Consider the following 22,686-nt stretch of genomic DNA (forward strand, 5'->3'; position numbering starts at 1 on the left):
AACACACCTTCTTCTCACAGAGGATTTCTCACCTCAGCCAGTTCTTCCTGTTTGTGAAATCGTTCATGAACCAGTTCACGCAAAATCTTCAATTCTTCAAAGCTCTGCTCCTCTTCAATCCGACACATTTCTTCCTGTTTGGGTGAAAACGACAACCAACCCACCAAACAGGTATTAAAGCTCCAGAAACACTGGACACTCCCATATCACTATGAATACTGTGAAAGCACCGATCTGGCCCAGAAGCAATGAGAGACTGCTAGGTGCATGTTCGCTATGTTTGTGGTTTCTACAGCTCTCCCACACAACCCCCGTGTCTACCTGGTCTCTGCAACGTAAGTCCAGAGGAAGCAAAGAGCAGCACTTAGCTGAACAGGGGGAGCTGAAGTGTATGTGTTGCCATGGCCTACACGTGGCACAGCCCTGCCAGTTTACGGAGGACTTCCACACCATGACCTCAGCTCATCAGAGGAGGTGATTAGCTCTCAGTCTCCCATTCAGATGAGGAAACGAAGTGCGGGGCCTCCAGCTCCTTCGTTTCACATGGGACATTCGCAAGGAAGTGGCTGTTTCGGTTCATGCTAGTTAGGGAAGAACAATGGCAGCCACCTACATGCCCAGATGCCAAGGACAGTAGAATCAGCTATCCGAAACTGTTTCTGAGGCCCTGACATTCAGAAAAGGAGATTATATGTGTCACTTGCTCACCTCCATTATAATTTACTTTTTTTTTCCTCCCTTCACATCTTTGCCTGTGTCTTTAAGAAAACCATCCAAAACAAAATGTCTGGTTTAGTGCATCCTTTTCATAAGGTTCCCATGTCAGTAACCACACCTGACACTGGTGAAAAAAGCATGAACAAGGTGAGTGGATCATGCTTCAGGGTGCTGGCAGAAAGGGTGAGCGTGCCCAGGGAGTCACACTGCCGTGGTTACCACAGTGGGGTGCTTTCTGGGCCGAATGCTTGTGTCCCCACCCCAAAGTCACTTGTTGCAACTTTAACCCCAGTGTGATGGGATTTGGAGATGGGACCTTTGGGAGGTAATTACGTTTAGATGAGGTTGTGAGAGTGGGGCCTTCATGATGGGATGAGTGCCCTTCTGAGATAGGAAAAACCAAGATCTCCCTCCACCAAGGGAAGGCCAGTGAGCACACAGAGGGAAGGCAGCCAGGAAGAGAGCTCTCACCAGCACCCAGCCAAGCTGCCACCTTGACCTTGGACGTCCCAGACTCCAGAACTGTGAAAAATAAATGGCTGGGGTTTTTTTTAAAGCTACCTAGTGGATAGCATTTTGTTATAGCAGCCTGAGCTAACACAGCTGCTAAAAGGAAAGTAATATTCTTGTTTGCTTGGAAGGGTTTACGTAAGAGACAGTGCCTGCGCTGAAATACTGGAAACAGTCTGAATTGCTTTGCAAGAGTTGATGCTCACAAAACCGAAACAAATCCAGGAGCAAAGCAATCCCCACCCGCCTCCCGCAGCAGATAGACACACAGACTGGAGCAGGGCTGGGGTCCACATAGCACTCCAGCAGGGGGTTCTAAGAGTCTCTAGCCCTACAATTAACTAGAACAAGAGCTTGCCTTCAGCCCGTCTGCCTAGCCCCTACCTCCAAAAAGCCCCAAGGTCAATCAAATCAATGGGTTTAGGGAAAATGGAGGCCAAAGCCCACAGAGATTAGCTACAGACTTAGAGGGAAAGAATAATGACGAGGATGGGGCTTTGAAGAGACATCAGTGACTAAATGGAAAGTCTCTCTGAGCTCTGCAAAGAGAGCTGGGGGGGAGGGGGCATGGACACGAAGGCGGGGCAGGACCACGGCCACCTTTTCCTCCTCCCACCCCATGGCCCGCTCTCCTCAAGCAGCAGCAGGTGGAGGATGCTTCTGGCCAACGTGAGGCTGCGGCCTTCCAGAAAATTCTCACCCTACGAAGACCAACGCTATGCTGTGACATTATGACCCTCAGGCAAGGGACTTGATTTCTCCACAGGTTCCACTTTCTTCAGCCTTTGAGAGAACAACATTCTTATCCTCTGAATGAAGACAACAGTCCCCTCACCTTGTCATCTGCAGACAGCAAGCCTCCTTTCAATTTGCTGAAGTACTTGTCAGTGTAAGACACAGCATCGCGGGCGCGGTGCAACAAGAAGCCCCAGGTGCAGCACTTCCTCTGCTGTCTGATCTCATGCAGGTTAGCGTTCAGGGCAAAATACCACCATTCCCGGCAGCTGAAACGTCATAACAATGTCATTACTCCTGATAATAAGAGCAACTAAAACGCCATCAACCCAGGGCAATCCACGTAACACCACTCCTCTTCGGAGATAACTTTTCTCTTGTCAGCCATCAGTTTATGACTCAAACCCATTTTAATACCAGGCTAAACTCAACATGTGGGGAAAGTAAATCTACTGACAAATAACAGATGCTCAATTTATATCAAAATTAACATATTACTCAATTGGTGAGTGTAAGGTAAACACTGTCATTAAGATAATTACCAAGGATTTGACTAATATAGGTTTTAAATGGAATACTTCAGAAAAGACATGAAAATACACAGGACCTAAAAAAAAGTTTGAATACTTATATACTGGACTGGTCAAGTTTAACACTACAACATGAAAAGATTTATTTTGGATACAGAAGTTATAAAGTGTACTATGTAAGTGTTGACCAAATAACCTGGGGGGAAAGACATAGAGAAGTAGGTTCAAAGAATTCTGCCAAGTGTTTAAGCAGATCCCACCAGAGCAACACCAGTCTACTTGCTAAACAAGACTGAGAGGGTCTTTTTAATTCCACTACGCTCGATCGAAGACTAAACCTGAAACGCCAAACCAACAGACAATAAGACTATCAACAACAATTAACAACAGGAATGGCATTTTAAAGGCCAGAAAAATCAACAGTACTTTTATCTCCAACCATGTGTAAAGGACAGTGAGGCATATTTCTGATCTATGTACAAAAAAAGCTGAGCCCTGCTACAGAATGCATGTCGCACCCAACAATTGACAAGCTCTTACTTTTCAGACACGGCCACTTTGGGTTTCCATCTTCGGAACTTCACCTGCCTCTCTTTTCGTTCCAGCTCCCTGAGGAATTCCATGATTTGTCGGTACTGCAGCTTTGCATTGGAGGGTAAGACACACCAGGTTAGCACCGATTTGTTTCTTTTACACAGTTAAGACATATATCTAACAAGAACGATTCATCAGTCAACCCACTGAATTGAAATCCAGTGCAAACTAAAAGACCAAACTGCAGCATCAGGTGGCATTTCTCTCTGGACACTGACAGGTAAGTAGTGATATTTACTATGTGCCTCTTGTACTCTTTGCTCAGCACTGGAAAACTCAAAACTAACCTACTAACCTAACATCAACCCAATCCAACTGTACAACAAACAGTGGTTCTGCACCTACCCCAACTTTGGTCTCCACGCACCTTCTCTCCCACTGGGGTCCTGTAGGACCCTTCCATCAACCCGCTTCCTTCACCCTGGTTACAAGTTCAGTAGTGAGAGCAGAAAGAAAGAGAAGGAAGAGGGTACCTGAGAGAGTTTCAAGGGAATGGTCTCCAGCTGGATATCACATTCAATACGGGGAGTGTGCCGAGACCTCAGGGGCTCTTTGGAGCAGTTTCTCTTCAACAGAGCAGACGCGCACACAGGCTCCAGGATATAGTGATGCTCGCGACTCTCCATGCTCTTACCCATGGCCTCCTGAGTGTCACAAGAACGTCTGTCATTACAGCACATGTTTTTAGGAGCAAGTCACATGTTGGTAGATACATTACATCAGAATCCCAAAATAGGATAAAACTGGGTATCGAAAGCTATCTAGCATTTTTAACGTTTTATTTATATTTCTTATTAGTTCATACAGTCACGTGGTTTAAAATTTAAAGGTAAAAATATGTACAGTATCTCCTGTCCTCCAGCCACCTCAGTAGTTTCATCCCCAGAGGCAACCAATAATCGGGATCTTCTGGAAGCCACCAGAAGTATGTGTACATACTCAGAAAACTCCAATTTTCTGGTTTTTTAGCCATTCTTACACAAATGGCATATATGCTGTTTTGCCTTGGTTTTTTAAACATAATACTCAATCTTAGAGACCATTATAAATTCATCATAAAGATCTTTGCCTTTATTGTACACAGTTGCACACTGTTCTACTGTTTGGAGGTACAGTAGTTATTTAATCAAATTACTAATAGCAAAAGAAAACCATTCCGTACGATAGCAGGCAAGCCAAAAATAATTTTAGGGGAAGAGAGGGAATGAGTCCTTTTTTCTCTATTTCACTTAAACCATCTACAATTTCTTTACAGAAAGATTAAACTGAGACTTTTTTTTAAATCCTTCACAATACTTTATATCCAATGAGTTACAATGAGGTTGAGTTACAACCTGAAAGCCTAGTACACAGTGGCTAAAAGGACGCGTAACTATAATATGCTGGATGCTCACAATGGATTACTATGCAGTAATCAGAAGCAATGAACTAGAAGTATAAACAGCAACACTGATTAATCTTGAAAACATAGGTTTAAGTGGAAAAAAGAAAAAAATCTATAATATAATGCAAATGTGAAACATACACAAAACACCGCAGACTGTTCAGTTACACACATAGCAAGTATCTCAAGCAACACACTTGAGTGGGAGGCGACGGGGGACGGGGGATCGGGAATGGGATCCTACATCACTTTCCCTCAGTGCAGTGTTGCAATAAAGCCCTCTGCCAGCATCATACCTGTAACTCCACCTGAGGCAAATCCCCCAATAAAGTGCAATTGACATCCCAATAGATGCTAAACTCTGCCACATCCAATTGCTTTTTCCGCATTAATTTCTGTACCTGAGGTAAGACAGACAGGGAAGAAAACAAAATGACTCTTTATTCACAAATTTATTCATTCACTCAACAAGCCATTTGTGAAGAATCATGCATCAGACACTTTGCAAGGTGCTGGGGATACAAAAACTAATGTAAAATGTGGTTTTGCTCTTACAGAGTCCAAAATCTAGCTAACTGAGGATACAAACACGCAAACAATTGTAATTAAGCAGAGGAAATCAGAGGCAGAATATGTAAGAGGCCATGACAAACAAAGAGAAAATGTCCCTGTGTGAATGAGCATCAAAAGATGCGTAAGTTTCAGCCCTAGGAGAGGGTAAGAGGGAAGGACTGGGACACATTTCAGAGGAGGGTCAAGGATACAAAAGGCCCGCTATGCTCAGAAAACAGTGACTACGTACGTCTGTGTAACTGCAGCACCGTCCATGTGGTACGGGGGACAGTACTGGTACACGTGTATGAACACATACTTGGAGTGAGGAGTTAGTTAAGTCTTAAGAAAAGTAGCTTGAAATATTACTAGGTGTACTAGGTTGAAGTTTCCCCCCCACCCTCCAAACAATTCATGTCCTCTCAAATCTGTGAATGGGAACTTATTTGGAAATAGGGTCTTTGCAGATGTAATCATGCTGGATTAGAGTGTGCCCTAATCTAATGACCCGAAAAGAAAGAAAAACCAGACACACAGGGGAGAAGGCCATGTGAAGACAGACGCAGAGACCGGAGTGATGCATCTTCAGGCCAAGGAATGCCAAGGCTACACCAGAAGCCAGGAGAAAGCATGGGACAGTTCTTCCCTCAGCCTCCAGAAGGAACCAACTCTGCCCACACCTTGAGTTTGGACTTCTCCCCTTCAGAGCTAGAGAGAATGAATTTCTGTTGTCTTAAGCCATCTCGTTTGTGGTCATTCATTACAGCAGCCCAACGACACTGATACACTAGGAAAGGAGGTTTATGCCAAACCAAGGCATTTGGAATTCATAGTTTAAGTAACATGGAGCCTCCGAGGGTTTTGATGTAGGTACGCACCGGGGTCAGGTATGGGTTTTAGAAATATTACTCTGGCAACAGTGCGAAGAAGCGCTCCCCCCACTGGTGTGCCAAAGAAAAGGAGTCATGAGTGTGTCAAGATAATGAGCATGTTTATAGATCGAGTTACTTTTTAGAAACACGCGGTTACTCTGAGCTAACCACCTCCAGCCCCCAAGCAGCCATGTCCACTTGCTCCAGTGTCTGGTACAAATACTACCGTTTCTACATGTGCTGTGCTGTGGAAAAGGGTGGGAAGCGTCGGTATAGAATGAATCAAGAGTCTGGGATGGGAGTACGGAGGACACAGAACAGGATATTTTATCACCCAGGCGAAGTTCGTAGGATCCTGAACTCAGACAGTTGCAGTGAAGATAAGAGGAGAGCCACACCTGAAACATTTTTCAGGACAAACTGGCAGGATGTTGTGACCAAACGGATGTGAGAGTTCAGGAATAAGAGATTAGTGCGGTGGCTAAGAACACATGCTCTGGAGCAGGAATGGCAAATGTTTTCTGGAAAGGGCCAGACAGTAAACATTTAGGCTTTGTGGACCATACAGTCTCTGTTTTAACTACTCAACGCGGCCACTGCAGCGTGAAAGCAGACTTAGAGATACATAAACAATGGGCATGGCAGTGATCCTGTAAGTCTTTATTTGCAAAAACGGGCAGGGGGCCAATTTGGCCCGCAGGCCACAGTTTGCCAAGCCCTGGCCTAAGCTGCTCCACCTGGGTTGGGGAACTGGCTCCACCACTCACTTCCCATCTCTGCACCTGTGTCCTCAGCTGAATTAGGAGGATAACAGTGGTGGTGAAAAGTTACAAGAATCCAATGAGGTAAATCACGCAAAGCACTAAGAACAGTGCCTCACATGTAAGAGGCCTCCTAAGATGTTAGTTTTCATTTGCTTGTTTGAACACTCAGTAAGTATCAGAGACGAAAGGGAAAAAGTTTCAAGGGAGCAAACTGGGCAGATGGAATATAATGGGATCATTTTGGTTATGACAAACCTAACATGCCCTAGAGTCTCCCATAGGTAGTCAAAGACCGTGAATATTCAAAGTCGGAAGGGAGGTGGAGAACAGAATTCCAGTGGAACCATCGGTAAATATCCCCAGGTGGTAGCTGAAACTATGAAACAGAATGATTCACCCAGTTACATAGTATGAGAAAAAAGCCACCTCTATTTCTTCATGTATAAAATGAAAGGGGCTGCACCAGCGTTTAATGGATGAGTAAAGTAATGAGAGGTGGGAGAAAATTAACTGTTTCCTTTTTCAGCAAATTAGATTCGTGGCATACAGACCAGAGACACACATGCCAGTGAAAGAACAGGGTGGAAAGAATGCGATCTCGTTTACGTAAGGCAGAATGACAAAAGGCAGAGCCCCAATTTCCTGAGAACTATTCCGCCCTGGTTCAGTCCTAGTTCATACTCACAGGCTCATTCACAGCATTTTGCATGGACACGTTCTTAATGCAGATGCCAAATGCAAAAGGATGGGAAGGATTGGTAATGCCATCTTCGAAGCGCAAGTGGACATCTTGAATTTTTAACTGCGAAAGGGAGACAAAAGAAGAGCGTGTTACACAGCTGCTGCGGGTGGACTGCTTACTACAGCGGGAGTCCGACTGCCCTGGGCCACATGTAAATTACAGCTGGCGTTTCACACACACAGACACACGCCCAGTGCTCTTCCAGTTCCTCAGGGAGTGACGGTCACAAACTGGACATAAACAACATTGCGCTGTGACTAGTGGAATCCCAAGAAGGGAGCGACAACACTTTCATTAAATCACCTCAGAAGACACCTTGATGAGACACTAAAAGAAAGTAATACCATGATATCTAGATAAACCAGCTTTCCATTTTATACAATATCCGCATCTCACCTCCGTGTCCCCTGGACACAGGAACCCCTACAGCACATATACACTTGGTACTTGTTTATTTCCCCTTGCCCCTGTAGGCAGGCTACCCAGAAGGCACTCTGCGTCAGTGAATTAAACAATAGGCAACAGAAAATTAAAAAACAACCCATAGACTAGAAAATATTTGCAAATCATATATCTGATAAGGGACGAAAATCCAGGATATATAACAAACTCTTACAAGTAAACAATTTAAAAAAAAATACACACAAATAAGCAAATGTTTAAATGGACAAAGGATCTGGACTTTTCTCCACAAAAGATCTACAAATGGCCAATAAGCACATGAAACGATGTTCAAATTAGCTGCTAAGAAAACGCAAATCAAAACCAGTGAGATGGCACTTCATACCCACTACTCTGACTATAATCAAAAACAGTAACAAGCGTGGATGAGAATGTGGAGAAAATGAAATGCTCATACATTATTGGAGAAACTGTAAAATAGTACAGCTTCTTTGGAAAACAGTTTAATAGTTCCTCAAAAAATTAAATAGTTTCCATATGACTCAACAATTCTACTCCTAGGTATATACTCAAGAGAACTGAAAACATGTTCACACAAAACCCTATACACAAATGTTCATAGCAGCATTATTCTTAAGAGCCAAACAGTGGCAACAACCCAAATGTCCATCAGCTGATGACTGGATAAATAAAATATGGCCTATCCCAAGAACTGCAAAAACTCTCAGCAGGAACACTCTGTTCAAACCCCTGCACTGAGAGACCTGACCAAACTTTGCTATGGTTCCCAGCAGCCTAAAGCTGCGTTCCTTTCTTACTGTCTGGAAATGCTCAGGGCTGCTGGTTCTAGCCAACATCTGAGAATCAAGCCCCTGACCTCCCCTTCTTAGAGCATTTACCATTAGGGGCTTACAACTGTGAATCCTTTTTCTGTCCGTTTGACGTAGGGAGGGAGGGAAGGAGGGAGGGAGACAGACAGACATGCTAAAATTCTGAAAGGCATTCCTTTGGAATGCAATCTTCAGGAAGCACAAAGCCTCTGTCTCCCAGTCTCTGAGGACAGAAGCCGTGCTAGCAGACACAGCCGCCTAATCACATTTCCATGGACCAACCCTTTGTAATTTTTCACGTGAGCCCCCCACACACATACCCTCACTCTCCCTTTAAAAGGCCCAGTCAGTCACCTCTGTGCAATTCGGAATGGAGTTCTGGTCTTTCTCCAGTGTCAGTAGTTACTGTGCCACTTTGTTTATCTTTGACGATCCATAAAATGAAATATATTATCCAGTCATAAAAAGAAATAAAGTACTAATACCTGCTATAATATGGATGAACCTTCAAAGCATTACACTACGTGAAAGGCAGACACAAAAGGCCACACAGTGTATGATTCCATTTATATGAAATGTCCAGAATATGCAAATTCATAGAGAAAGTAGATTAGGGGCTGCAGGGGGCTGGAGGGAGAGTGAGAACTGAGTGACTATTAATGGGGTACAGGGATTCTTTTGGGAATGATGAGAACGTTCTAGAAGTAGACAGTGGTGATCAATGCACAATTTTGTACACATGCTAAATATACTAGATTGCACACTTTAAAAGTGTGAACTTTGTGGTATATGAACTAAATCTCAATAAAGCTATCAAAAAGTAAAATTTAGTAAAAATTTTTAAAAACCAATGACAACTAAAAAAAACCCTGCCTGAAACAGAATTCAAAGCAGTCCCTTCAAATGTACCAATCTTTTCATCAAAATTATGAAGCTAACAATCTTAGACTCTATTTTAGAGGGAAGCAGTATACCGTGAATGTATTTTACCAGTGTCACCTTGGCATTACAAGAAAACCTTGGAGCTAATAATTACCGGCTAACTCATGACATTCAGGAAAATTAGCGTGGACTCTGATCTAGTTTTTGAGGACAAAATTGTAATTAAGGCATAAAATGTGGCCAACAGCCCTAATGCTGTAACTCATCAAACTGCCACCAGATACATCAGTGAGAGATTAAATATCTTAGTGAGCTGTTCACAATTCACTGTGTAATCAACTAGACACCTTGTACCTGACCTCTCTCATTTTACAGATGAAGAAACTGTAAAGAGGTTAAGTGATTTGCCTGAAAATAATACAGTCATAAAGGCTTAAGCAACCTGGCTTCTTAGGAGCTAAATCCTTAGCAAGTGGGAGTCCAACATTCAAAAAGAAAGTGAAACAAAATGTAAGTGAAACGAAAACTCCTACCCACGCTAACTGAAGCAAGAAAAACCTGCGCACCCAGAGTCTAGACTGGGGACCTGCTTTTCAGGTTTTCCCTTTGGCACCACCTAGAAAAGGGCACACCTGAGCAGTCGGCCCTGTCTTTACAGAGTACACCCTGTATCAGTGAGACCCACGAGAAACAAGCAACTGAGACGTGAAATACTCTTAAACCTGAGAAACAAATCCCTTTCATGTTCACACTTTATAAAAGTCAACAGGACTTACTTCAATATTCTCCACAATTCTCGTAACTACGGAGGCAGTGACTGAATACCAATAGGATTCCCCCTTCTGCTGGCGTTCATTCTACAAAGGAAAGAAGCAGTGTTAGCAGAATCAGTGCTCTTCTCCCTTCAAGAGTCTCACCACGCTGCTCCGATGGACGAAAGGATTTCTGCCTTGCCTTCCACTTTTCCTCCAGGGCTTGAAGCAGGACTTTCTTGCGCTCCCTTTCCAACAGCTTCTCCTTCTCATCATTGAAATCCTGTAGTTTTTCAGGGGCTCCAATTAAGTGAAGGCTGGAGATGGAGATCACCCAAGGGTCCACATGGGGGCGATAAAAGGGAATCTGAAGGGTTACTTTGCCAATTAAACCTGGGAAAAGAAAAGTCTTGTTAAGGCATATGGTTCATTTCATTCGTGGGATACAAAACTGAAAGCAACAAAGAAACAAGACAAACAGATGAAGAAACAAAAACTCATAGACACAGACAGCAGTTTAGTGGTTACCAGAGGGTAAGAGGGGAGGGAGATGGTAGATGAGGGTAAAGGGGGTCAAAGATATGATGATGGAAAGAGAACTAACTCTGGGTGGTGAGCACACAATGTGATATACAGATGATGGATTACAGAATTGTACACTTGAAACCTATGTAATTTTACTAACCATTGTCACCCCAATAAATTTAATTTAAAAAAAAAGTCTTGTTAAATGCCTATACACGTTTTTAATTCTATTTTTCTGTATCCTTCTAGTTTTCTTGAAGGAGCATTATTCCTTTTACCTTCTTTTTTTTATTTTAAGAAAACAGGTAGCAGGTTCTCGTGCATGTGAAACAAATGTAAGAATGAGGTATAACAAATTAGAAACTGGAAAAAGTTCAGTGTGACTTTACCATATTAAATGCGACATCTCTCTCCTGGAAATTACCTCTTCCCCAACTGGACTACATCTTAAATTTCCTTGGGGTGTCTGTCTTCCCAGGGCACCTGCACAAGCCCATGGGCACAAAACTCATTTCCTGCTTATTATTAACTGACTGGCTAATAAGTGCTTATTAGGAGTTATCAGACTTACAATATGTCCAATCTTGAACAGACCAACTGAAGCGTGGGTAATGTTGCAGCGGCACTCTATCAAGAAAGAATTCTGATTCTTCATGAGAACGTGGACTGATGGGAAAGCTAAAGAGCCTGGTAGAATTGTGATACTTACTACCTAAGTTCCACCATTTCTAGCCAAGCCTCCTAGAACAGTCTTCTTCAAATTCAATTAATTAGAGGCAAGTCGCCACTAAGGAATAATGCATAAGAACATCTGAATTATCCTAAAGGATCTCTCAAAGATCCACAGGACCCAACTAATCTACCTCTGAAAGCAGCGCGTTATCAGAGTGTGATCATTACCCTCTAAGATCTAAAATTCAAGACGGATTGATCTGTTACATTTAAGATAAAAGAACAGCATTAACAACGACGCCTTTAAAGATTACAAAGTGATCAACTGTGTAATCCAGTAACAAATTAAGAAATTTTACAATACTGAAAACAACATTTTAATTTGAATTTTATCTAGAAAAATTAAAATAAGTTTTTTATACTTAATAAAATGTATAACTGAAACCAAATACCAATTTTCACAGCAAACAATTTTTTTATTAAATGTATTGAGATAACATTGGTTAATAACATTATATAAACAATTTTAACAATAATTAGTGCACAGTTGCAATTCTAACCAAAATTAATTGAGGGAGAATGCATAATATTCTGATAATTATATGACTGCAAAATATAACTTCTGCTAGGTTTCATTTAATTTTGGCAGTACAAGAATAAAAACGATCTTTTTTGCAAAAATACTAGAAAACTTCACTAATTTTTCCCAAGAGTCTCTCTTAATCCTTTGATAGTCATACAATAACTCTTGCATCATCATTCTTGAGAGTTACTTTCAGATAGGAATTTGTCAGTGCCTTTGCTTGCAACTCTGGAAGTTTAGTATCACTTGAATTGGCTTCAAGAAAACCTAAATCTTTTATAAGATTTCTATTCTGTTTCACCCAGCAACTGATTTGCATTCTACTTGCATTTTACTGTAATATAAGCACCCCAAAATAAGGAAAGGACTGACTGACATCAACACGTTATTGTTGAATGATGAGGGGTGCCTGAATGGGGGCTAATTTTATAAATGGTCACTCAATAGAGAATATTTTTATTCCATCACAATTCTTGCTTCCTTACCAATCCAAGTGACTGCAGAACTCCTATATAATTGCAAACGTCTATTGATTGTGGCAGGCATTGTCCTAATTTTACTGTATTAACTCAGGTATTCCTCTCAACAACCCTATGACATAGGTACTATTATTATCCCATCTTAAGGATGAGGAAGCACACAGAGTGGTGAGGGAACTTACCCAAGGTCACACAGCCAGAAAATGACAGAATAGAATATAAACCCAGACATACTGTTCCAGAGCCCACTTTCATTCAAAAGAGTAAACTCTCTCTCAGTAATAATTATAACGAATTCCCTGAAAATAAGAAGCCCCCATTTCTAGAACAGAAGTTCTCATACTTTAGTAAACGTAAGAATCACCTGACGTGCTTGTTAAAAATGCAGCTTGGCTATTCTGATTTAGTAGGTCTGAGGGCCACCTGACCTCCCCACCACCAGCCCAAGGTCATCCTGATACTAGCGGCCACACTTTAAGATGGATCTCTACACTTCCTATCCTGCCTCTTCCTGGGCAGAGACCCAAACTCAAGGGCTCTCTGTTCTCAAGTCCCAAACAATGTACACTCAGAACTGCCTCCGACTCCTTTGTACCACGTACCAGCTTTGACTTCAAATGGTAATTCCAGTTCTTTCAAGGCATCTTTCTTTAATGGCAAGTTTTCTAATTCAACAGCACCTAAAAAATAAAAACATCATAAAATGTTCATCCCACAAATGCAGTAAGGTGCCTACTGTGTGCAAATCATTGAAGGTTCCAGGGAAAGTTCTACATCTAGAACCAGGCTATAAAAAGCCACAGGATGTATGGTGATGGAAGGAGAACTGACTCTGGGTGGTGAACACACAATGGGATTTATAGATGATGTAATACAGAATTGTATACCTGAAATCTGTGTAATTTTACTAACAATTGTCACCCCAATAAATTTAAAAAATAAATTTAAAAAAAAAAAAAAAAAACAGAAAAAAAAAAAAAAGCCACAGGAAGCGCTACCACCCGCCTGTGCTTTGTCTACACTAATTTCCTGACCACCTCACTCTGACATGTAAATAACAGCTGAAGTCTGCCCTCAGATGAAGAGCTTTTAGGCAGGGATCTAACTTTTTCTGTAATGAGCCAGATAATGAACATTTTAGGCTTTACAGGGGTCTGTTGTATATTCTCCTTTTGTTTTTCTTTTTCAAAGCACAGGCCTTTAAAAATGGAAAAGCCATTCTCAGCTTGCAGCTGGGATATGGCTGCTGGCCAGTTTGCAGACCCCTAGTTTAATGTAACATTGACCAGAGGGCTATTAACATCTGAATCGCCTGGGATGAAATGCAGGCACCTGGGCCCCTGCCCAGACAGCTCTGGGATTGAAACACAGAAATTTGCAATTTTTAACAAGCTCCTTCTACCCACTCACCCACCCACCCCCACCCCCCCAGAAATGGGCGTACTGCACACCACAACTGAGAGCGGGTAAAAGTTAAATAAAGTTGGTCCGCAAAAGGAATTACACTCTCTCCTCTGGGCAGACCAGCTCCGCTGTGTTCGCTTCTGCATCTCCATTTGCAGGTGTAATAACCCGTAAGAAAGCGAAGGAATGAACAGGTCTGCCACTGAAGAGCCTTTTCAGACCCAGCTGATACAATGACTTAAACCCAGAAGGGTAAGATGTCTCCAAAGCAGTTTAAAGGAACAGTGGAGAGGATGCAGCTAGATCTCTCTCCCGGCTGTGGACGTCATCCATTCACACACAGACACCAATCCCTATCCTGTTGCATGTTCTGTGCTGGCCACTGGGAATACAAAAAAGGAGGCAGGGTTCCCATCCTCAAAGAGCTGGGGAGACGGCCATCGTTTTACAAAACTGCTTGCACCACATAAGGCAATTTCTGGGCCACTGAACTCTGTCTGAGGTACACATGTTCAAGAATACCCGGCAACCATTAACTGGTAAGAGGACCCAGAAGAATGGCAAGCAGGCCTTTTCCTCCAAAGACAAACTAAGGCAAGAAACTGGAGTATTCTTCCCTTTAAATGACTGTTCAAGGCTTCTGCGTTATTGGCTTCTAAAGAAGTATTCAAATCTAGCAATTTGGCAGATTCTGAGCAAATGCAGTGAACTTATTTTTCAGACTGTTGTGGGAGCATCTGTCCACCTGGGAGACCACATACCTTAAGACTAACCAAAAGGAGTGAACAGCCCCAGAAAGCCCGGGAACAACCATTTCCACATTTGAGGAGAAAATGATGGAAGGACAAGATCATCATGAAACATGTTCCTTTTCAGGTGAAACTGACTTAAAGGGAGGAAAGTGTATCGTTTCTTCTTCTCTTGAAGAGCAACATTTGCAATATGAATCATTTGCCCTATTTTTCAGCACCGTATCTGTCACAAAGGCAGGCAGCCCTAGGTTTCCTTGGCTGCAGTACAGCTTAGAGAAGTGGAAGGAATTGTAGGCGATCCGCACTATGAAAAATTAAAGAAGCTGAGGCACAGAGAGTGAAGGAGGTGGTCTGGACAGGAGCGGAAACACGGGGAGAAGGAGAACAAACTGCAGCCAAAACAAAAACAACTCTGGCAGAACAGCGGCAGCCATGGTTCAAGACAGAAGGTCTGCTACCTCCCCACCCACTCAAATATGCACCCACCACTGGCCCTGCTGGGAAATGTGCCTCCAGGGGGCCGGGCCCTAAAGTACCAGCGTCGCTGAGTATTTTATAAATGATATGTTGCTCATTTATTTCCAGGTGGATAATTTGCAGGCTTGGTCATGGATGTCTCTCTCATCCAAAAATTCCTCATCTTAGATTAGCACGAAATCTAGTCACTAGGACAGGGGTGAATATAGAGATTGGTCTTTTTAGGTAATCACTAATGACTACTGAATCCTGTCCCATGGGCTCTAGGTTAAAGGGCCAACTTTTCAGAGCTTACGAAAAGAAAACAGAGAGAAATCTAATTTGAGTTACAGACATGCCCACAGCCCAAGTTCAGACTCCTTGACATGGCACTGGCAGCTGCTACCTTCTGGCCTGAACATGTCCTGCAAGCTTTCAGCCTTCTGCCTCCGCTTCATTCTGCCCGGACTGTGATGACCCATCTGCACCCCTATCACAATCCTGCTAAGATAAGACCCACTCAAAAGCTACCTCCATGACAGCTTTCCCAGGGTCCTACCGACAGGAGGAATGGCTCCCGCCCTTTGCACAGAGCTGCATTACGCCCACATCACCAGTATAACACTTTAACATATACTGCTTTGCATTACTGCGTCTTTCTGTCTCCCCAACAGTGTAACAGTTAGCTCTTAAGAGCAAGGACTATAGAGATGAAGGTGGAACAGCAGGAGTAATAACAACAACAGCTCTCACTCAGTGAGATCTCACTATGTGCCATATGCATCATCGCATTGAATCGCGACGTTATGAGGAAATACAATTCTCTGCTCCATTTTGAGATGAGAAAAATGCGGCTTAGAGGACAACCAGTTTGCTTAAAACTCACAGAGCTGGTAAATGCTAGAGGTCCGATCTGTAGGATCTCCGGTGGGAAGAAGGAGAGGAGGTGAAGAGGAAGCTTAAGCAACTTGCTCACAAACAGCTTTTTAAGTAGTGAAACCAGGGTTAGACCCTGCGCCTGAGCTCTCAGTATCTTCTATTACCTCCCTTTTTTTTAATCACTCCATAACACAGTCTTACCCAAAGCAGATGCTCAGTGAGTGTTTGTTGAATGACTGAATGATTGAAATTTTATACCAGTGCCATCTCTGTTCTTCAACTATTCATATGCTAACTTTGCATTTTTATTACTTTTAGCACGTGTGTATAATCTACCCTTCAAGTCCAAACCACCAGCCAATCATAAACTGAGGACCCACTATGTGCCAAGAACAGTTCTAAGCTCTTTGACCTCCATTAATATGTTTAGTCCTCAGAACCTTATGATAGTAATATCTCCAATTTACAGAAATGGGACTGGAAGCATGAAGAATCTGAGTAATTTGCCCAAGTTACTGGTAAATGGAGGAACCAGATTCACACCCAGTCTGGCTACAAAACCCATACTCTTGACCACTATTTCAGTCTCCTTCGCATCTCCCAGAGCATCTAGAACAGTAAATATTTGCAGATAGATTGAAATAACATTCTTGGTCCGGTCCGGTGGCTCAGGTGGTTGGAGCCCCGTGCTCCTAAAGCTGAGGTCACCAGTTCCATTCCCACATGGGCCAGTGAGCTGCACCCTCTACAGCTAAGATTGTGACCAACGGCTCGCCCTGGAGCTGGGCTGCTGGGAGCAGCCAGAGGTCGGCGTGAGCTGCTGTGTGTTGCCATGGGCTACCGTGTGCTGCCAGGAGTGGCTGGTGGCCAGCGTGAGTGGCCGGCAGCCATTGTGAGCGGCCGGCCAGCAGCCGGCGAGAGCTGCCGTGAGCTGCTGTGAGCGGCCAACCGACGACCAACAACCAACTGCCTCAGCCGGGGGAGCACAAGGCTCATAACACCAGCATGGGCCAGGGAACTGTGTCCTACACAACTAGACTGAGAAACAACGGCTTGAACGGGGGTGTGGGGGGAGGAGTAAGAAAGGGACAAAAAAAAGAAATAACATTCTTATTCCTATCTAGTACCCTCCACCCCAAACACTGCTTAACTGGAACTATGTCATCAAGATCAATCAACAGTGACAACTTCTTGGTACATGAGACGCTCCAATACTTTTCTGGCCAAGCACCACCGTGTGCTTTGGATCCATAGGATGGGACACCACACTAAGTGGTTAGGAAAGAAAAGCATCTTTCTGTTTTGCAGAGAAACATTCCTCAAATACCACGAGTTTGTTATAAGCCCTAGAGAATTTTTGTTTAAGGAAATAAGCATAGAAAAGCGGTTAAAGGCATCAGAGAGGCACGCCATTGTGGTTACAAGATAGATTCTGTCTAAAATTGCTGAGATTAGAAATCTGTTATCGGTATAGGCTCCATAAAATCAGGTACCACAAATCTCTACTTATCCATTTGGTCCGCAAACCTCCTCTGACTGTTCCACTCTTGAGAGAGCCAGCTCTTTTATTAGCAAGGCTGTGGTTTGGTTCTCTTCCTGGGCCCTGTCACCTGCCCTGCACAACTTGGCTGGCTTCACAGTGGGTATGAGAACCTCAATAAATGACCAAAGAGGTGAACTTGACACGACTATTGTACTCTGAACACATCCTCTTCCCTGACAGACTAGACACTTGCGCTTTGCACTTAGCAGCTTCCTTCTAAGGACAGAAGGAAAAGCAAGAGGAGGAGATTAGGAAAGAACCCACTTCTGTTTCCAGTGAAGGGACAGGAGTGGGACGGGTGACCATGACAGTTCCCCACAGCCTGCTGCTGCCACAGTCATTTTACTGGTTTGGTTTACTTAGATGGGTCAGAAAAACCTAGAAAGCCACACTTCTGGGGACAGCGAAACCACTGGAACCCTATTCTTAGACTACTGCTCTCTGTATCACTGCTATCTCCACTAACCCCTTCTGGTCTCCTTGGCAAAACTCACGCTCCAGGAAGCTGAGGTTTCCACCATATTGGAGGTCTCCTTCCTACTTTCTGTGACTCTACATGCTTGCAGACTGGCTTTATCTCCTTTCTCTAAATTGTTAAAGCGTTCCATTGTGAGTTGGGCAAAGAGAACTTAAATTAAAACAAGGAGGAGAAAAAAGCAGTTTTCCGATCCCCACACCAAATCACTGGACTGCATTTACCGAGTATCGGCCTATGGGGGCTGAAATGCCTCAAGCTTCCGGTACTTTACTACTTATTACTAAGCGAGACGAGACCTGAGAAATTCTGTCAAAGACCTCACAGTAACATACTTCAAAACACCTACCAGGTGTGTATGATATGCCAGCAGAAGGGCTTCAAATGTCACTCCATCTGACCCTTACCGCACCCCTGGAGACGTACAGTACCCTCTTTTTCTAAAGAAACTGAGGCTCCAAATTTCAGTGACTTGTTTGCGTAGCTAATCAGTAACACAACAGGAGTTGAAGCCAAAGCCAATGCCATTGTCACTCCATCATGACTGCTTCATAAAGCTAAAAAGTTAATTAGGGTAAAGCAGCCACCAGCAGCTTCGTCTTGTGCATATATATTTAATAGGTCCCTAATAGCCACAGCAATACAGCTACGTACTTAAGTTACCCTGTAATAACTGGTGTCATATGGGAGAACCTGTTTCCTTTTATACATATTTAGTGCAGAGCCATCTAGGGAAATGTTTTATTTCTCAATACAACAAAAGAATATAAAAAATAGAAATGCCATCTGCAAAGCCATGCTTTACCAAAAAGAGATATACGTACTCACCTTTCAGAAGCGCAACAGAGAGCTGGTCAGTGTTCAGATTATTGACGTACTTCCCCAGATAGGTATTGAGAACCCAGGCTACGAGCCCTTCCAACATGACTATATCCTCAAGACAAGGTGTTTAAAAATCATGGATCATTCTTTATTTTTCGCTCTCATGGTCACTGAAGAATCTATGAAAGAAAAAAAAAAAAAGGAAATCAACAGAAAAACCAGATGATTTTCTAAGCTGATTTCCTACTCTTGCTTCCCTGAAGGTGGACGAATGAAAAGCACAAGTTTAAGATGGGGTGAGAAGCACTGTAAGATGCCCTGATAGTAAATGGAGGATCAAACCAATTCATCTACATTCTAATGAGGCTACAAAGAATAGTCACATAAATTCACCAAACATTACAGACAACCCAAAGTTGCTTAACTTTTCAATGTAACTGATCATTAAGCTGTTTGCTTTTAGTGACTCACCTTGGGACTAGATTGCCCTGATCAGGTTCTCATCCAGGTGTCATTTGGCAAGTCTAGAGACAATCTGTCATGACTGGGAAGTTACTCCTGGTACCTTATGGGTAGAGATTATGGAAGCTGCTAAACATCCTACAATGCACAAGCTAGCTCCCCACAGCAAAGAATTATCTAGCCCAGTCTAGATAAGGAAAGAACCCAGGGAAGGGACAGGAACCCATGCCTAAACAACCCTGTCCTAGATTGAGGCAAAAATGCCCTAAGCAATTGTATCAATGAACTTCATGTTCTGCAATGCTCATCTTTAAGACTTCCCTAATTCAATTTTGCAAGTTTGTTCATTGAAATCATTTGTACAATAATATAAACGGACAGGAAAAGGCAGTGGTTTATGACTGTTCTTCAATGTCCTGGAGCTCTATTACTGGTACCTGGGCACTAGATGATGCTGATACAATGAACTATATTAGTCCGTAATCACAAACAGCAGAAATCCTCTGGTTCCAGGTACAGTATTTACATTCAGTACTTAATTACGACTGCCTATTACAATACTGGTGTCTGTCAGCGTGACAAAAAAATATCCTGATTACTTTTAGCATTACAAAAAGCTAACATAAGGGAACTTGAGACACAAACGTTTAAATGGGTCCCGAGGTCCCTCAGCTAGTAGGTCCCAGTTAGAAGCGAGCTCCAAATCTTGCTCTGAGCCAAGCACGTCAGACACCAGCACACCAGGCTGGACACCAGATTCGCTATGGCAGGCGTCCCACTTGGAACCAGCCCTTTCAAGATCCTTTCCAAGCACTGTGCCCCTCCTCCAATGATTCATCTTAGTGCCAGAAGATAACACTTATCCCAACTGAGAGGCTGCCACACCCAACCTAGACCCAAAACACAAGGCCCTGTGAGAATTAACTCAACCTCCAAGGAAGATCGACTATTTGCCAACAGAATCTTGCATTTCCAGATGAGATTAACTTTTATTTGTCAACAATGACCATAAAAATAAATAAGTAAAACAGCATTTAGTTAAATATTAACTTCTTTGCAAATATATATTTTTTAAAGCTCCATTTTGTATAAAACCAGGAATCTGCTAAAGACTATTGGGTACATTTACTTAAAGAGATGACAAGAACAAATTTTTAAAAATAAGAAATGTTTCAAGTCTGAGTAAAAGAAACCTTTATTTTAACTTTAAACAAGTAAATCTGTGAAAACAAAACGTGAAGCTCACTGATCTAGTCTTACTATGCAGACTCCAAATACACTTAGGCAAAGCGCCAAAGTCAGTGTACTCTTTATTTTTGAAGTTACTGCCATTGATTTCAGCCCTAAATGCCAACAAACTCTCTCCAAAGTACCAACCACGAATGCTCTCCCAGCACAAGATCAGGCCCTACTCTACTCACCCTGAAGTGGGAGCATGAAAAGCACAGCTTAAAAGATGGGGGGAGAAGCACTGTAAAATGTGCTGGTTAGTAAACTGAGACCCAAGCCAGAAAGCATTAGCTCCGCTAAGCATCTAGACCAGGCTTGAAGCCACTTCACGTTTTCTCTTAAGGGACCCGGTGTCCGGAAGGGCCGCCAGACTGGACAGAATCCCAAAGTGTTTACACTCTGGGTCATCAGGGTTTCTAGGCAGCTGCCTAGCACTAACCCCCAGCTGGCCTCCCCTAATCGGAGAGGCAGGTGACACTGGGGATCAGTGCTCAGCCCTCGGGCAGACAGAGTCGGGCATGACCTTGAGCCAGGCCCCTCCCTCAAGGGGCGGCCAGAGCCCGGAGTAGGAAGGACTGGCTACTGCACCCAGCGCCCCTCCCCGCGGCTCCAAGGGATTAGCGCTGCCCGCGCACCGGAAGCCTGGAGACAGGGGGCTGGAGGCGGGTGGGCCGGGGGTCCCACAGGAACGAGAATGCAGGGAGACGAGGCTCCTACAAGCCTCCTGCAGCCCCCTCTGCTCTCAGAACCCAGAGCTGCGCTCCAGGGGACGCAAACCCCACCTCCCAGATAAAGCCTGGAGGGAAAGGCGCCGGGGGTCCCACACCTAAGAGGAGGGGCTCAACCAAGACACGACCCGGGGAAGCGAGGGGTAAAAACAGGTTTGAGGCCTGATGTGCCATCGCAGAGCGTGACCTCAAAAAGCTGGATAAAGGGGGACATTAAGACACTGAAGAACTGACTGCAGCTCTGTTCTTGGGCGTGAGGTTGGAGGGCTCGCACCCCGGGGTCCCGCATTGAGACCGGCGGTCAGGAGGGAAGAAGTGGGCTGACACCCCCCACACACCCCAGGGTGCCATGCTGCCGGGGCCCTGGAAAGGGTGCTGGCTCCGAAGGGGGACTGGACTCCCCAGGACACGGACGCCGGGAACCCGGAAAGCTCAGGCAGCCCGAGCCTGTGGCTGGGGTGCCCGCGGAGGCTCGGACGCAGGGGTCCCGGGGACGGCGGCAGGCTCGGGGCCGTCAGCGCCTCGGACGCTCCACAGCTCCCAGGAGGAGCTCAGACCGCCCAAGGACCGGACCCCGGCGTCCCGGGCTCCCCGCGCCGCGCTCCCCGCGGGCGGGCCCCAACCCGGGTCTGAAGCGGAGCCGGAGCGGCCGACAGCCGACCCACGCCCACCCTGCGGTCCCCCGCCCTGCCCGCCGCCCGGCACCGCCCGCTCTCAGCCCGTACCTGTCGCTGTCTCGGGCCGCCCGCCCTAGCCGGGGACTGCGCGGTGCTTCCTCTCCGCCGCTCCTCAATGGCGCTTCCAGCGGCGCCCCGGCCCGCTCCGACCCAACCAATCGAGCCGGCGACGCGCCGGCGCCTGGCCAGCCGAGCGCCGAGTCATCGAGGAGGCGCCCCCTGGCGCGGGCGGCCGCTCCTGCAGGCCAGGGCAGTGCTTGCTGCAAATGAGCCTGGCGCTGACAGCATTGGAACCCAATAAATATCCTTCAAGTCGCCCTGCCTTCCGTCTGGCCCACCCCCAGTCAGCTCTCCGCTTAGCAGCCACAGGGGTCTGTTAAAACATAATTCGGACTAGGCCACTTCTCTGCTTCAAACGGCCTCTCCATTATACTTAAAACCCACCTCTTTTCAAAGCTGATACCAAGATCCCACTGGATTTGGTCCATTCCTATTTCTGCCACTTGTTTCCCTGGCCCACTCTGCCCCAGCATCCTGCACTTCCTGCTGCAGGACCTTCCATTTGACATTCTCTCTGCTTGGGATGCTTTCCCTCTAGACCGCTGCTGTCCAATAGAAATATAATGCAAGCCACGTGATTTCAAATTTACTGAGTTGGTACATTTTTTAAAAAAGGAAAAAAAATAGTGAAATTAATAATATATTTTATTTAATCCAATGTATCCTGAATATT

At 44.5% G+C, this 22,686-nt stretch overlaps 1 protein-coding gene across 11 annotated transcripts in view; it reads right to left on the bottom strand.

Annotated features, from left to right (window-relative positions):
• Positions 1-22,132, bottom strand: part of VPS13D (vacuolar protein sorting 13 homolog D) — a 236,404-nt gene extending 214,272 nt beyond the window's left edge. For 8 of the 11 annotated variants that reach the window (XM_019756290.2, XM_019756289.2, XM_019756286.2 and 5 more), the window contains exons 1-11: positions 22,002-22,132; positions 18,863-19,035; positions 13,128-13,205; positions 10,469-10,659; positions 10,291-10,371; positions 7,344-7,460; positions 4,767-4,871; positions 3,560-3,730; positions 3,033-3,133; positions 2,063-2,231; positions 33-134 (exon numbers count right to left, since the gene is read on the bottom strand). In XM_019756290.2, coding sequence (XP_019611849.2) covers positions 33-134; positions 2,063-2,231; positions 3,033-3,133; positions 3,560-3,730; positions 4,767-4,871; positions 7,344-7,460; positions 10,291-10,371; positions 10,469-10,659; positions 13,128-13,205; positions 18,863-18,959 — 1,212 coding nt within the window. In that variant the 5' untranslated portion in view covers positions 18,960-19,035; positions 22,002-22,132. Of the gene's footprint in view, positions 1-32; positions 135-2,062; positions 2,232-3,032; positions 3,134-3,559; positions 3,731-4,766; positions 4,872-7,343; positions 7,461-10,290; positions 10,372-10,468; positions 10,660-13,127; positions 13,206-18,862; positions 19,036-19,327; positions 19,349-22,001 lie in introns of those variants that run through there. The other 3 variants (XM_074334030.1, XM_074334027.1, XM_074334034.1) reach the window with 3 other exon arrangements.
• Between the last annotated feature and the right edge of the window lie 554 nt (positions 22,133-22,686).

This window comes from Rhinolophus sinicus, linkage group LG06, assembly GCF_036562045.2.
Source record: "Rhinolophus sinicus isolate RSC01 linkage group LG06, ASM3656204v1, whole genome shotgun sequence".
In the NCBI taxonomy this organism is placed as follows: domain Eukaryota; kingdom Metazoa; phylum Chordata; class Mammalia; order Chiroptera; family Rhinolophidae; genus Rhinolophus; species Rhinolophus sinicus.